This window comes from Brassica oleracea, chromosome C9, assembly GCF_000695525.1.
Source record: "Brassica oleracea var. oleracea cultivar TO1000 chromosome C9, BOL, whole genome shotgun sequence".
Classification (NCBI taxonomy): Eukaryota; Viridiplantae; Streptophyta; class Magnoliopsida; order Brassicales; family Brassicaceae; genus Brassica; species Brassica oleracea.
The window spans coordinates 12,109,770-12,123,130 of NC_027756.1; the positions used below are offsets into that span (position 1 = coordinate 12,109,770).

Consider the following 13,361-nt stretch of genomic DNA (forward strand, 5'->3'; position numbering starts at 1 on the left):
AATTTGTATTTTGCAGGACCGTTCTTCGAAGACTCTGATTGGAGCCGGTGAAGAACGTGGTGGGGTTTACTTCTTTAAGGATGTTAGAGTGGCACGAGCTAGCGGAGCAGATGGAAACAATGGTCAACTCTTGTGGCATCGGCGGCTTGGACATCCTGCATTTGGTGTTTTCTCTTCTTTACATGAGCTTTCTGGTGTTATGAATAAAGCTTGCTCTAGTCCTTGTGACGTGTGTTATAGAGCAAAGCAAGAGATGTTTTTGGTGATAGTATTAATAAAACAAACAAGAGTTTTCAGATTATTCATGTTGACGTTTGGGGGCTTTATAGAGTGCCTTCATCGTGTGGAGCTGTCTATTTTCTCACGGTTGTAGATGATTTTACTAGAGCTGTGTGGACGTATCTGCTATTGGCTAAGTCTGAAGTGAAGAAGGTGATGCAGCGATTCTGCGTATATGTAGAGACTCAATTTGGTCATTCGGTACAGACAGTGAGAAGTGACAACGGGAAGGGGTTCATGTGTCTGGCAGAATTCTTTCAGGATAAGGGAATTGTTCATCAAACGTCGTGTGTAGACACTCCGCAGCAGAACGGTCGAGTCGAGAGAAAGCACAGGCACATCCTGAACGTGGCAAGGGCGTTGTTGTTTCAGTCAAAACTGCCTGTTAAGTTTTGGGGTGAGGCCATATCCACTGCAACGCATGTGATAAATATGACACCGTCGAGAATATTGAAAGGAAGCTCTCCATATGAGAAATTATTCGGTTCGAAGCCTTCTTATGAGTCACTGCAAGTATTTGGTTCACTTTGTTACGTTCACAGACAAGATAGAGACAAAGACAAGCTGGGAGAGAGAAGTAGGAGATGTGTCTTTGTCGGATATCCGTTCGGGAAGAAGGCTTGGAGGGTCTATGATCTGGACAAAGAAGAGTTTGTTATATCAAGAGATGTCAGTTTTCATGAGAACGTTTTTCCTTATACGGAAAGTAACACTGACTTGGAGTATGAGAAGGAGATTACAAGGTCACTAGATGAGGATTGGGTACTGAATGCAATCGTAGAAGACAGGGGGAGTGTGACACAACAAGTAGAAGAACTGTCACAATCAAGAGTAGAGCTACCCGAAACTGTTGTTACAGATGTCTCGACTAATGCGAGTGCAGTGGATCCTGCGCCTGGAAACAAACAAAACGGTGATGATGATCAATTGATGGGTACTGAAAAAGAAGCTGTGACGACGGCAGAGGTTGTGACCGAACTAGGAAGAGGATGCAGAGAGAAGGTTCCTTCCACGAGGCTTCGCGACTATGTGAGCTACAATGCTCAATACTTGAAGAAACCCCATCACGACTTTGCTGCGCTTACCACACAGTCAGAGTCCTCGTCGACGGCTAGAGGTAATTCACAATATCCTCTTGCAGATTACATATCTGATGAATGTTTCTCTCCAGATCATAAAGCTTTTCTGGCTGCTGTAACGTGTGGGAGAGAACCGCGAAGCCACAAAGAAGCGATGCAACATGAGATTTGGCGTGATTCTATGAAAAAGGAGATAGGAGCGTTCGAGGAGAATGAGACTTTCAGTGTGGTCGACTTGCCACCGGGAAAGAAAGCTATTGGCAACATGTGGGTGTACAAATATAAGTACAATGCTGATGGGACGATGGAGAGACCGAAGTCTCGTTTAGTTGCACTGGGAAACAAGCAAGTGAAGGGAAGAGACTTTAAAGAGACGTTTGCGCCAGTTGCTAAGATGACTACAGTTCGAAGCTTATTGCGTGTGATAGCAGGAAAGGGATGGATTGTGCATCAGATGGATGTTCACAATGCCTTCTTGCATGGTGATCTTAAGGAGGAAGTGTACATGAAGTTACCACATGGCTTTCAAAATGGGAAAGTTGTGTTTTATTGATTTGTGTTCTCACGTTTATATACTACAATATAATCACCGACTTCTAGTTAGATAACTCCAACTTCTAAATACATCATTATCTATAACTCATAATTATCCTCCTATACTCCCCCTCAAGTTGGGAAGGTGTAGATTTCTCACTCCCAACTTGAACAACAATGTCTCAAACTGTACACGTCCAAGCGCCTTGGTAAGAACATCTGCTACTTGTTCATGAGTACGAACATGGACCGTTGTGATGATACCATCCTGTAGTGCATCTCGCACCTGATGACAATCTGACTCTATGTGTTTTGTTCGCTCATGAAAAACAGGGTTAGCTGCTATGTAAATCGCAGACTTACTATCACAAAACAACTTTGATGGCTTTAGCTGCTTTGCTCCCAAATCAAACAACAAACGCCGCAGCCATTTAATCTCTCGAGTTGCCTGAGCCATGGATCTGTACTCCGCCTCTGCCGACGAATGAGATACCACCTTCTGTTTCTTTGTCTTCCAAGACACAGGCGACCCACCAACCAAAGCAACATATGCACTCAATGACCTCCTTGTAACCGGACACGCCGACCAGTCTGCGTCACAATAAACTGACAAGCTGAGATCCTCATTTGAACTGATTAGGATTCCTTGGCCTGCAGTCCCTTTAAGATATCTCACTACTCGTAACGCAGCTTCCCACTGCACTTCTCTAGGTGCCTTCATGAACTGTGAAAGAATGTGAACAGGGTATGATATATCGGGCCTTGTTATGGACAAGTAGATCAACCGCCCCACCAATCTTCGATACCGTTCTGCATCACGAAGAACCGGACTTGTGTCTAACGCGAGTTTGTGATGTTGTTCCATTGGAGTAGCCGCTGGTTTTGATCCAAGTAACCCAGTGTCTTCAATTAGATCTAAAGCATATTTTCTCTGAGTAAGCATGAATCCTTCTCCACCACGTCCAACTTGTATTCCCAAAAAGTATTTCAACTTTCCTAAATCCTTCATATGAAAACACTTGCTCAGATAATTCTTAAATCTGTCAACTCTCTCCGTACTATTTCCACACACTAGCAGGTCATCAACATATATAAGCACTCTGAGATCGATTCCACCCTTTGAATATACGAACAGAGAATAATCTGCGCAAGATTGCTTAAACCCATACTTCTTCAAAGCATCTGTTAACTTGGCGAACCAGCACCTCAGAGCCTGTTTCAATCCATACACTGCTTTATGCAGCCTGCATACCTTGTTAGGGTCAGACACTTGAAAGCCTTGTGGTAACTTCATGTACACTTGAGTTATAGATAATGATGTATTTAGAAGTTGGAGTTATCTAACTAGAAGTCGGTGATTATATTGTAGTATATAAACGTGAGAACACAAATCAATAAAACACAACTTTCCCCTTACTTGATTCTTAGATTTACATTTGCTGAATTTGGAAAAGAAATGAAGATATGACTTTAGAAGATAAATCAATGTTTTCCATTAAGCAAACGTGAGTTTGATTGAAGAGTAAATTTTCTATTAAAGAAAAAAAAGTTGCTTAAGGTGTATTTAGAAGACTTGGAGAACAAGTTTCTGGTTTACTATATATGCAGGATGTGCTCTATGAAGTAGGTAGACCTCAGAAAAGATAGAGAGATGTTTCATTGTCTATTTATGTGTCGGTTGGTGTGAATTAGTTTTATATGGAGTGATGTGGATTTAGCTTGTTGGTGTTGACGCTTTGTGTGGTGGAGCTGGCCATTATTTGGAGCTCTTGATGAATGTGTTGTGCATTGGAGTTGACGTACTTATTGTCTCAGGGTTGGGTGATCCTGATAAAGTCTAAACTCTTGTGGAACTTTAGGTCAATGTTAGTTTACCTTGAAGAGTCATATAATAGAACATAGCAGTAATTCAAGAGGGGTCTACTTATATTATGCGTTTGTGAATTGGTATAATTTGCCTTCTTGTTCAAGTCGATTTGAAATCTGAACGAGGTCCATGGGATATAGCTAGGAAACGAACCTTTTGAACAAATTTAATGTGGCTTTAATTTTTTGCACTTTATTTTTCTCGCCTCATTTACTCTTTCAATTGGTATCAGCGCGGATCACTTAAGTTACATGTGAGATCGTAAAGGAAGAAGACGATTATTGGTTAAGGAAGTAGAACATAGTTTGAATGAAGATCGATGAAGATGTGTGATGGGATTTCTTCATAGTTTTAGAAGGTGGAGATATTTGAATTTATTTTTGACAATAATGTGTTCATAGAGGGAGATTGAAGATGTACTTTTCAAGATAGTTGTGACGAGTTCACATGCATAGTCAAAAATGAGAGATTGAAGATGCGGATTTCTAGAATGTTTTGTATTAGTTCGCAAAGTACAACAAAAAAAATTAATGTGTGTGTCATGAAGGTGGAGCTATACTAGAGTTTTGTTTTGTGATGTGTGTGCACTTGTTGAGTTTGGAAAAGAAAAAGATATATCTTTGAAGTTAAATAAGCGTTTTTCATTAAACAAAAAAAGAGTTTGTTTAAATAGTAAGTTTTTCATTAAAAAAAATGAAAGTCATTAAAGTGTATGTGAACGACTTGGAGAGAAAGTTCTGATCTACTATATATGGAAGACATGCCCTAAGGAAGAAGGTATACCTAAAAAGAGAGAGAGATGTTATTGTCTATTAATGGTGTCGGTTGGTGTGAAGTTGTTTCTAATGGAGTTCGATGGGGACGTGTGGTGGAGTTGACCATTGTTTGGAGTTCGCGGTGAGTGTGTTGTGCGTTGAAGTTTATGTACTCATTTGTATCACTAGTGTGTGTGGGCTGTTGATGTATTTGGTGAAATATTTCCAGAGACGTGGAAAAATCTAAATTCAAAGAAAAGTTTAGCTCACAGTTGGAAAATTCTGATAATTAGTCTGAACTCCGGTGGGTGTTTAGCTCAATATTAATTTATTTTGAAGAGTCTATATTATAGAAGAGATCAATAATTCAAAAATGGTTTACTTGTTTTACGCGTTTACGAAATAGTGTAATTCACTGGATTTGAAATCTTGACGAGGTTTTTGAGATGTAAAAAGCAAACCTCGATATCAAATTTTATGTATCTTACTTTTCTTTGTCAACATGTATCTTACATTTCTGTCTTATCCATACTTTGTTAATTTAAATGATTTAAATACAAAATTTCTGAGAGTTTTCGAATGTGAGACTTCTCCAAAAACAAAGAACTGTTAAGGCCGGACTGAGTTTGTTCGCTCGTATTGTCCGAAAACGAACAACAGGCTTCTGTTCGGCAGAGCTCGATACACAGGGCCTTTACGAAACCCAACATCAATATTCTCCATTGTACAAAAACGTGAAAACATGTGAAAATTATTGAGAAAAATCAATTTAATAAGATGGAAACAAAGTTTGGAATATGACAGAGGATTGTACCATGTCCTGCTAGTAATGGAGAATCTCTCCATCGTTTACATTTGTAACGGGAATTTGTAATAAAAACATTTTAATTTTTTGTGCTAAATTCCATATTTTCTATAAAATCGTTTGGAATCTCCAGTGGTTCATCATTTTATCTATATTGCTTACAAATGTCTTGAAATCATCAAAATGACTTTAATGTTATGTTCTTATGAAATAAAATTCTACTATATCTTTCCGTGTTCTAATTTTTTTACATTTAATAAGAAAATTAAATACATTTTTATTTTTAGTTAGTTTAAATTTTTATATTCAATTAAATGCAAATGATTAATCGTTAATACAAAAACATATAAAAATCAATCTTTCAAATACAAATATATTACTCCCTCTATTTCAAAAGATGTAAGTTTTAGAGTTTTCATATAAATTAAAAAAATATATAAGAGTTTGATTATTAATGCATTATTTTGTAGTTAACTGTTTTCCATAAATTTAAACTAATTTTAATAAAAAAATATTTTTCTGAAGTTTACAATTTAACATTAATGATGCATTGAAAATGTTATATATATATATATATATCTTTTTGAAATATTTTTCTATAAAATATGGATCTTTTCGAAATAGAAAGAGTAGATATTTAAAGATGGTGGTTTTATGTTAGAAATAATATTATCTAACATATTTATTATAAAATTATAAAATTGCTATATTTGCTATTTGCTAGGATTAGTAATGACTCGACAATATTAAATTTTGCAATTGTAAGGAAAAGACAAACTATTGTGTGTCCTTTCTGTTTTTCTAAAATGCCATTTTCTCAAAAAAAAAAAAAAAGCAAACTGTTGCTTGATCAGGGTCTCTCTTATGCTAACTGCAAGCCCGAGCATGGGCGGAGGCAATTGGGAAGGGGTGGAGTCAGCTGACCCCATCATTTTCTAAAAATACTTGTTTTTATTTAAGAAAAATTATAAAATATTTGTTTTTACTTAGGAAAAATTGTATTAGCCTTATTAAAAAAAAATTATTCCTATTAATATTTTTTAACCCTAATACGAAATGTTTCTGGCTCCGCCATTGGGTTCGAGTACTTTTGTTTGTCTTGGGGAGCTTACTCTGTGCGGTCCTTTGGTGATTGTTTTTAACACAGTCCATTTCATCCAGTACCGGAGTAGGTTGTATGAGGCCTTCCGTCGTCGTCGCTTCTTGAGAGCACCCTTGGGTTCGACAGCAGAAAATCGCATCATTAAATCTTTTCCTTCGCCCTCCATGTTACTCTAGGAGTTAGGAAACATTTGTGTCAAGGTTTATTGCTGCTGCTTGTTATTGATTAATTTGTACTTCCTAGCTTTGTTTTGTTGACAAGCTTTGATTTATATTTGATCCTATGGATTTTTTTAAATATTTTCTTTGCAATTTTTATGACCAGTTAAACTATCTAATAGATTGGATTTCAGGTTCACTTGTAATTAGACTTTTATTACATTGTTAATGATATTTACATTTCTAGAAAATAAAAGCTTGAAGTTGTGGAAAACAACGTTCTCATAACGTAGGAAAACAGAATATTCCATTTATTTTCTGTCGATGAATTTGGACTTTTTTTTTGTCACTGATGAATTTAGACTCTACAAAGTACAAAGTATAAAGTAAGAAGATAATTATTCGAATTAATTTATTTTCAATTCAGGAAATAATATATATATATATATTGGACTGGAAAGCTATTCTTGTTCATTTAAAGTAACCATGGCACAACTAGAGAATATCCAGCAGCATATGCTATTGGTCTTTATATACACATGCATTTTATTCATGGCAATTTTATTACTTAGTTACAAAACAACTGAAAAGTATGGAAATTAATCTTGAAATCTAATCAATGGATCTTTTTAGATTTTTTCTTTTAGTTTAATTGATCCGAACCAAACTATAAGCTATATTACAAAAATGAATTAGAAAATCAAACCAGAATATATAAAAATAGATTTATTTTTAATTTTCTAAATTGAGTCCTATATAAGAACTAAGCACAATCAAATCAAATTGAACCACACCACAAACGTTTTGACTAAAAGTTAAATAAACCTCTTTAAATATATATACTATTAAAACAAAAGTCATGACTTAATTCATGTGTGATTTTTTTAATTTGAACCACCCTTAGAAAGTTGTTTAAATTATTTTTTTGTATAAATATTTCAGCTGTTTGAATATTCTATAACAAACAAATCAAATAGATATTCTTATATTTTCTCTCAAATTGTATCTGAATAAAAATCTTTTCATGTCCTTTTTACAATATAAAATATATTTCATTTTTCATTAAAATAAAGCTTTTCAATATTCAATCAATTTCGTATTTGTTTAAAATAAATGTATATTTCATTTTTCACTTAAACAAAAATTTAATTTTTTTAGTTAATTTCGTTTTATTTGAAAATTAAATATATATTTCATTTTAACTAAAAAAAACTTTTGAAATATCTAATTAATTTTTGTAATTATAACTAATCTCATGTACAATATTTTACTAAATTTACGATACTAATTTAATATAATAATTTTCAATTAAATTTTTGATCCTTAATCAATAAGATTTTTCAATTTACAATTTTATATCACGTGATTTAATATGCTATCACTGAAAATTCAAAACATATAAATTAAGTTAATGTATGTGAATTATAAATTTGTTGTGTTTTAAAATGTTATATTAAAATTTTTTTAATATGTTAAATATTATAGTTAGCCATGTAAAATAAATAATTATGTGTATAAAAATGAAAATAATCACCCGCACGGTTGTGCGGATCGAGATCTAGTATATAATTAAAACAAATTTCGTAGAACCTGATCCGAAACCAAAACTGTATTAAATAAAATCGAATAATTAAATGTCGAAACCTGACCAAATTAAAACCACCACCTTGTAGTTAATTAATTTCAATACAAATTCGAAGTAATTTTCAAAATTTGTCACCTTTCGTATTCTTTTTTTTTTATTCTCACCTCATTTGTTCTGATAAAAAGCTGCAAAAACAGATTTCCAGCATTATAAAACACATAGCAGAAAAAATCTGATATTCCTTGTCGAGAATTCCTTATCACACACACACACACACACACACATATATATATATATATAAACACGACTTCATGGATCTATAGAAATGAAGATTAACATGTAAGCTCACTAGTTCCAGGGCTTCTCTCTATTGGCAGGTCCCTTATTTTCACACACATACACGCACACATATACGCCCACACATACACATATATTCATGTTATATCAAAAGTCAAAAATGATCTGCCAAAGGAGAGTTGCCCTGCAACTAGTTTTAGCTTAGTTACACTGATGATAAAGGGGAAACCAAAGGTATACTCTCTTTTTTTCTTCGAACATATAATATTTGCAATATTTTTTATCAATCCATTTCAATAGACAAAGTGTGTTGATATATATAAATCTCAGTTAGTGTATAATTTTGTGTTAGAACAAGCTAGCAATTTATTAACAAGTAGATATCTTTTAACATGATCTAATTAATCATTTATAGTTCATTGCATTCTTTTCTTTTTGTCTCATATTATGAAACTTAGAGACTAAGAAGTTATACATATACATAAGTGAAATTTAGATTTGTAATTGTCACTAAAACTGACATGGTATACATATCACATGATGCTCAAACACATCCAAACACATCATAATTATTATTTAGGTTTTTATAACAAATCTTAGAATGTTTTTCTTTTGTTTTATTTTCATATTTATTGTGTAAAAACTTTTATGATTGAATGTGATATATTGGGAGATGTGGTTTTGCTTTCAATTTTTAACTGAATAGTATGTAAAGTTTTATTACCTTGACTGAAGAAGGGTTGGTCAGTTTTAGTGGAAGCACCATAATTTACTGGTTAAGGTTTAAAGGTTTCTACACCCATGTCTGGGGTTCGATTCCCAGACTATGCAATTTCTTGCAGATTATATGATGCAGAGCTTATTGGAAGTTCCATAGTACTGTAGGCAGAACCGTTCGTTGTGGTCGTTTGCTGCAGAGATATCCAGTCCATCGAAGACGTCGTACATGCAGAACCGTCCGTCGATCCAAGTGTTTCGAGGAGAGCTTTATCGTGGAATCCTTATCCGTAGAGCTGTTCATCAATATTGCATATGTTGCAGGTAGTTGATCATCATATCTAATAGAATTAGAGATTATATGATGATGTAATGTGTTACCCAGTGTTAAAAAAAAAAATTGGTAACTTGGTAATATATTTTTGTTGTTAGTATACCTCATTAGGTAGTTGTTTTTTTTAATTTGTTAATTTGATATTTGTCGTTGTGATTAGTAACCTCTACATGAGCTACCATTGTAAATTGTAATGCGCATACAAAAAGAAAACTGAAGCACAAGTGAGGCTTAATTACCTGCAAGATCTAAAACAAAGCTTCCTGATACGTTTTATTATTTCATTCTTCTCACCGAAAATTAGTAGCTAGTTAAAATAATTTAACAAGATGATTAGTTTTGTAGCTTTCTGCCTTTAATTTGTGTTCTTTGTTAAATCAGATACATTAATTTGCAAAGATATCAAAGTATAAATTCAATATATACACTAAAGGGCCACATAAAAAGGCTTTAAAAGCTCAAATCCAAGGTTCTTAAGACTTTAGATCTCATGCATCTCATGCCAATAATAGGCAGTCAGACCGAGAAACCTTGATTATCAATATTCTGCCGTTTTCTTTCTTCAAGTTATTTTGTAGAACTATGTGATTTGTTATTCGATATGTTATTTCGATGAAACATTATGATCCAATTATACAAAGTGAAAGGAAGAATGGTTGAATCCACATGAAAACTGTATGAAAGAAAATGGAAGATATGCAGGCTGTTGTGCTTTTAGCCTTTAATTTTTAGTGCCCTTTTTTCTTCATTCTAACCTTCCTGCGAAATTAACCAGCATGTGAACTCCTGTGTTTTCTTTTTTATCCTCTTTAACTCCCACAGTCAAGATCAATTTCGAAATACGACAAGTCGACAAGGAAGATTTCATATGCAAGAAGCTTAGTCAAATTTGCCGAATGCTGGAATCAAGTGAATCCCAAAGTGCACAATCAACCTAAAAGACAAAGAAAAATGGAAAAACCAAGAGAAGATGTTCAACTGATTTTGGGTTGTACAGCAAATGATCAAGTCTCTCATATTGATACATAAACACATATAAGTGGTGTGGTCATCATTCCTTTACGTTCCTTGCCTTGCAAGATACCTTATTACAAGTTATTTTTTTTCTTGCACACAAATGATTTTTGTGTTCAGTAAGAAGACAAGATCATAAATATCTGTAGCTTTTTTATCTATCTTATTTTTCGGATAACTGCCAGAGCTAGCTATTTGAGCTGCACTGTTAATATAATCTTCCATGACTGATAAGAGGAGAAACTATAATTGGGAATCAACAGAGTGAAGAAAAATACATAAAAGAATAGCAGATAAATTTTGCAAGTCTCTTACAATATCGAACTAGCTGTTTGGACGAATGGTGAGGCATAAAGAATTAGCGAGAAGATATGTACATAGATAGTACTTCATAAAATGTTAAGAAATACAGCCAACAACTTTGATTCCGAAACATGTTGGGAACATGTATACCTCGTCTCTCTATGCTGCTTTAGCTTCCTTGATCCACAACAAAAACCGTAATTAAGATGGTAAATAAATATTCCATCAACTCTTGAATTCTTTTTCAAGTTTCAAAAATCCTAACAATCAATCGTTCTTGATCTTGAAAATTGCTGCCGACGAAGCTAGTGGTAATGCTCTGATTAACAAATGCTTTAAATTAACAATATCAAAGAAAAATAACGGTTGCTTACCGATGATTGATTAACAAAGATAAGTTTAAATTATTTTTGAATTAAAGGAAAATTCAAATGATACATTTTTATTTGTAACAAAAGGTTCATTTAAACAAACAATACAACAACATTGGGATAATAAAACAAGAAAATACAAAAACAAAACACACAACAACTTTCTTTTGGTTTGATAATTGTTTTTAGTGTTTAAGAACCGTTACCTTAACAAAGAACACCTTCGGCAGCATCTTAAGCTTTAACTCCAGTCTTCTTGTTCGGCTCAAACACAAACTTGATGAGAGATTCTTTGATAGACAACATCTCAGGGAACTCAGTCTTCAACTTAGTGGCATCAAGCTCGTTGTTACTCCTTGGAGCCACAATCACTTTAGCTTGTTCCTCCAATGTGAAGTTCTTCCAAGTGAAGCTCGGGTCAATGTACTCTCTGTACATCTCCAAAATCTCGTTGTGGCTCACAACACCCGGGTTTGTGAAGTTGTAGATCCCGGTTAAGTTCCTCTTTGCCATCTCGATCGAAATGGGTAGGAGCTCGTCGAGGATGGTCATGGAGTTTGGGATGTCAACGACTTTCTCATATCGAGCAATCTTGGTGATGAAGTTTCTAGGGTTTGATAGATCCGAAGAGATAGGCATCCGCACTCTGAGCGTGCATACGTTTTCATAGTTCTTGAGCAGCTCCTCCACCTATTATTGCATTTCAAGAAGTTAGCTATGAATCTATGAAACTAATCTCAAAGAATATAAAACGTTGAACTAATCTATATTTTATCTGGAAAAAGCTAATGCAAGATATAAGATCTATGCAATCAAGCGTACTAGAACTCAGTTAGCGAAATCTTAGATTTTTGGGGATCAGAGAGTAACTATATAAAGAATCGGATCAACTCTGAAGCAATTGAATAATAAAGGGATTGAACATGTGAATAAGAAAAACTGAAGAAACTCTCACGAATCTAAGCCATTGAACTAATCTACATCCTATCTGAACTAATTCAAGATCTAAGACTTAACCAATCACGCTTATTAGAACCGATCAGCAATTTTTTTTGGATCAGAGAGTAACTAAATAAAGAATCAGACAAATCAGAAGTAATTACATAGTTAGGGGACTGCAAATGTGAATAACGAAACTCTCATGAATCTGGAACATTGAACTACACTACTAACACCTACATTTCATCTTCTATCAGTTTTGGGCCTAACTGCACGTTTTAAAACTTATTTAATCACACGAATTGGATCATAAATAGCTAAAATAAAGAAAGAGATCCAATCTGAAAACTTTCTTAAATAAAGGGATCGAAACTGCAAATATCAAAGAGAAACACTCACCATAGCTTTGGTCTTAGAGTAGAAAGACCCAGTGAAGTTAGGAGTATCCTCCTCCTTGAATCCGACACCCGACCCGAGAGGATGACCCGAATCGTACTCGAATATGCAGCCGGTGGCGTAATTGATCAGAACGAGTCCTTTCTCTCTGCAAATGTCGGCGAGAGTCAAGGTCCCGGCGACATTCGTACGGATGGTCTCGACCTTGTGGGACTCGCACCAGTCGACGTTGGGACGCCCGGTGACTCCGGCGGCGTTGAAGACGTGGCTAGGCTTCACGGTTTCGATGTCGTCGACGATGGATTGGCGATCTTGAAGCCGACCGGATCCGTAAGTGTAGGAGATTCCCTGAGCTTCGCAGAGTTTGCCAAGAAGTCCGCCGATCCATCCGGTTCGACCGTAGATTAGGAAGTTGAAGGACGCGTTTGCCTCAGCACCCATTCTTTTTTGTCGGTGATCGGAGATTTTGCCGGGGAGAAGGAGAAGGAGAGAGAGAGAGAGATTGGATCTGAAATGGTTTTGTGTTCGCTAATGTTCTTTTTATCCTATGTTCCGGAGTTAACTAACATATTTAGTTTTACAGCCCTAGATTTTGGTTTTTTGATATTTACAACCCCGATAAATTAAACATTTACCAACTTTAATCTTATTATTATTATTTTTTTTTTTAACAAACCAACTTTAATCTTATTAAGTTAACAAATTAATAAGATAAAAAGAATCGTATAGCACGTTGAACACGTGGCTAGGTGGTGCTGACGGAAAATGTATCAGGGTGTTGTTTCACTTTTCTGGTAAATATGAGGGTGTGTAGAGATAATTTTCA

The 13,361-nt window shown here is 34.8% G+C and overlaps 2 protein-coding genes across 2 annotated transcripts; both read right to left on the reverse strand.

Annotated features, from left to right (window-relative positions):
• Nucleotides 1-2,004: 2,004 nt before the first annotated feature.
• Nucleotides 2,005-3,186, reverse strand: LOC106314339 (uncharacterized mitochondrial protein AtMg00810-like). Its single transcript, XM_013752225.1, has one exon. It carries the CDS (start codon nucleotides 3,184-3,186, stop codon nucleotides 2,005-2,007), a length of 1,182 nt encoding a protein of 393 aa, XP_013607679.1.
• Nucleotides 3,187-11,244: 8,058 nt separating this feature from the next.
• On the reverse strand, nucleotides 11,245-13,059 carry LOC106312864 (bifunctional dTDP-4-dehydrorhamnose 3,5-epimerase/dTDP-4-dehydrorhamnose reductase). The gene is made up of 2 exons (XM_013750544.1): nucleotides 12,539-13,059; nucleotides 11,245-11,890 (listed from the first exon to the last, which is right to left on the reverse strand). Exons 1-2 carry the CDS (start codon nucleotides 12,974-12,976, stop codon nucleotides 11,435-11,437), a joined length of 894 nt encoding a protein of 297 aa, XP_013605998.1. The 5' UTR covers nucleotides 12,977-13,059; the 3' UTR covers nucleotides 11,245-11,434.
• Between the last annotated feature and the right edge of the window lie 302 nt (nucleotides 13,060-13,361).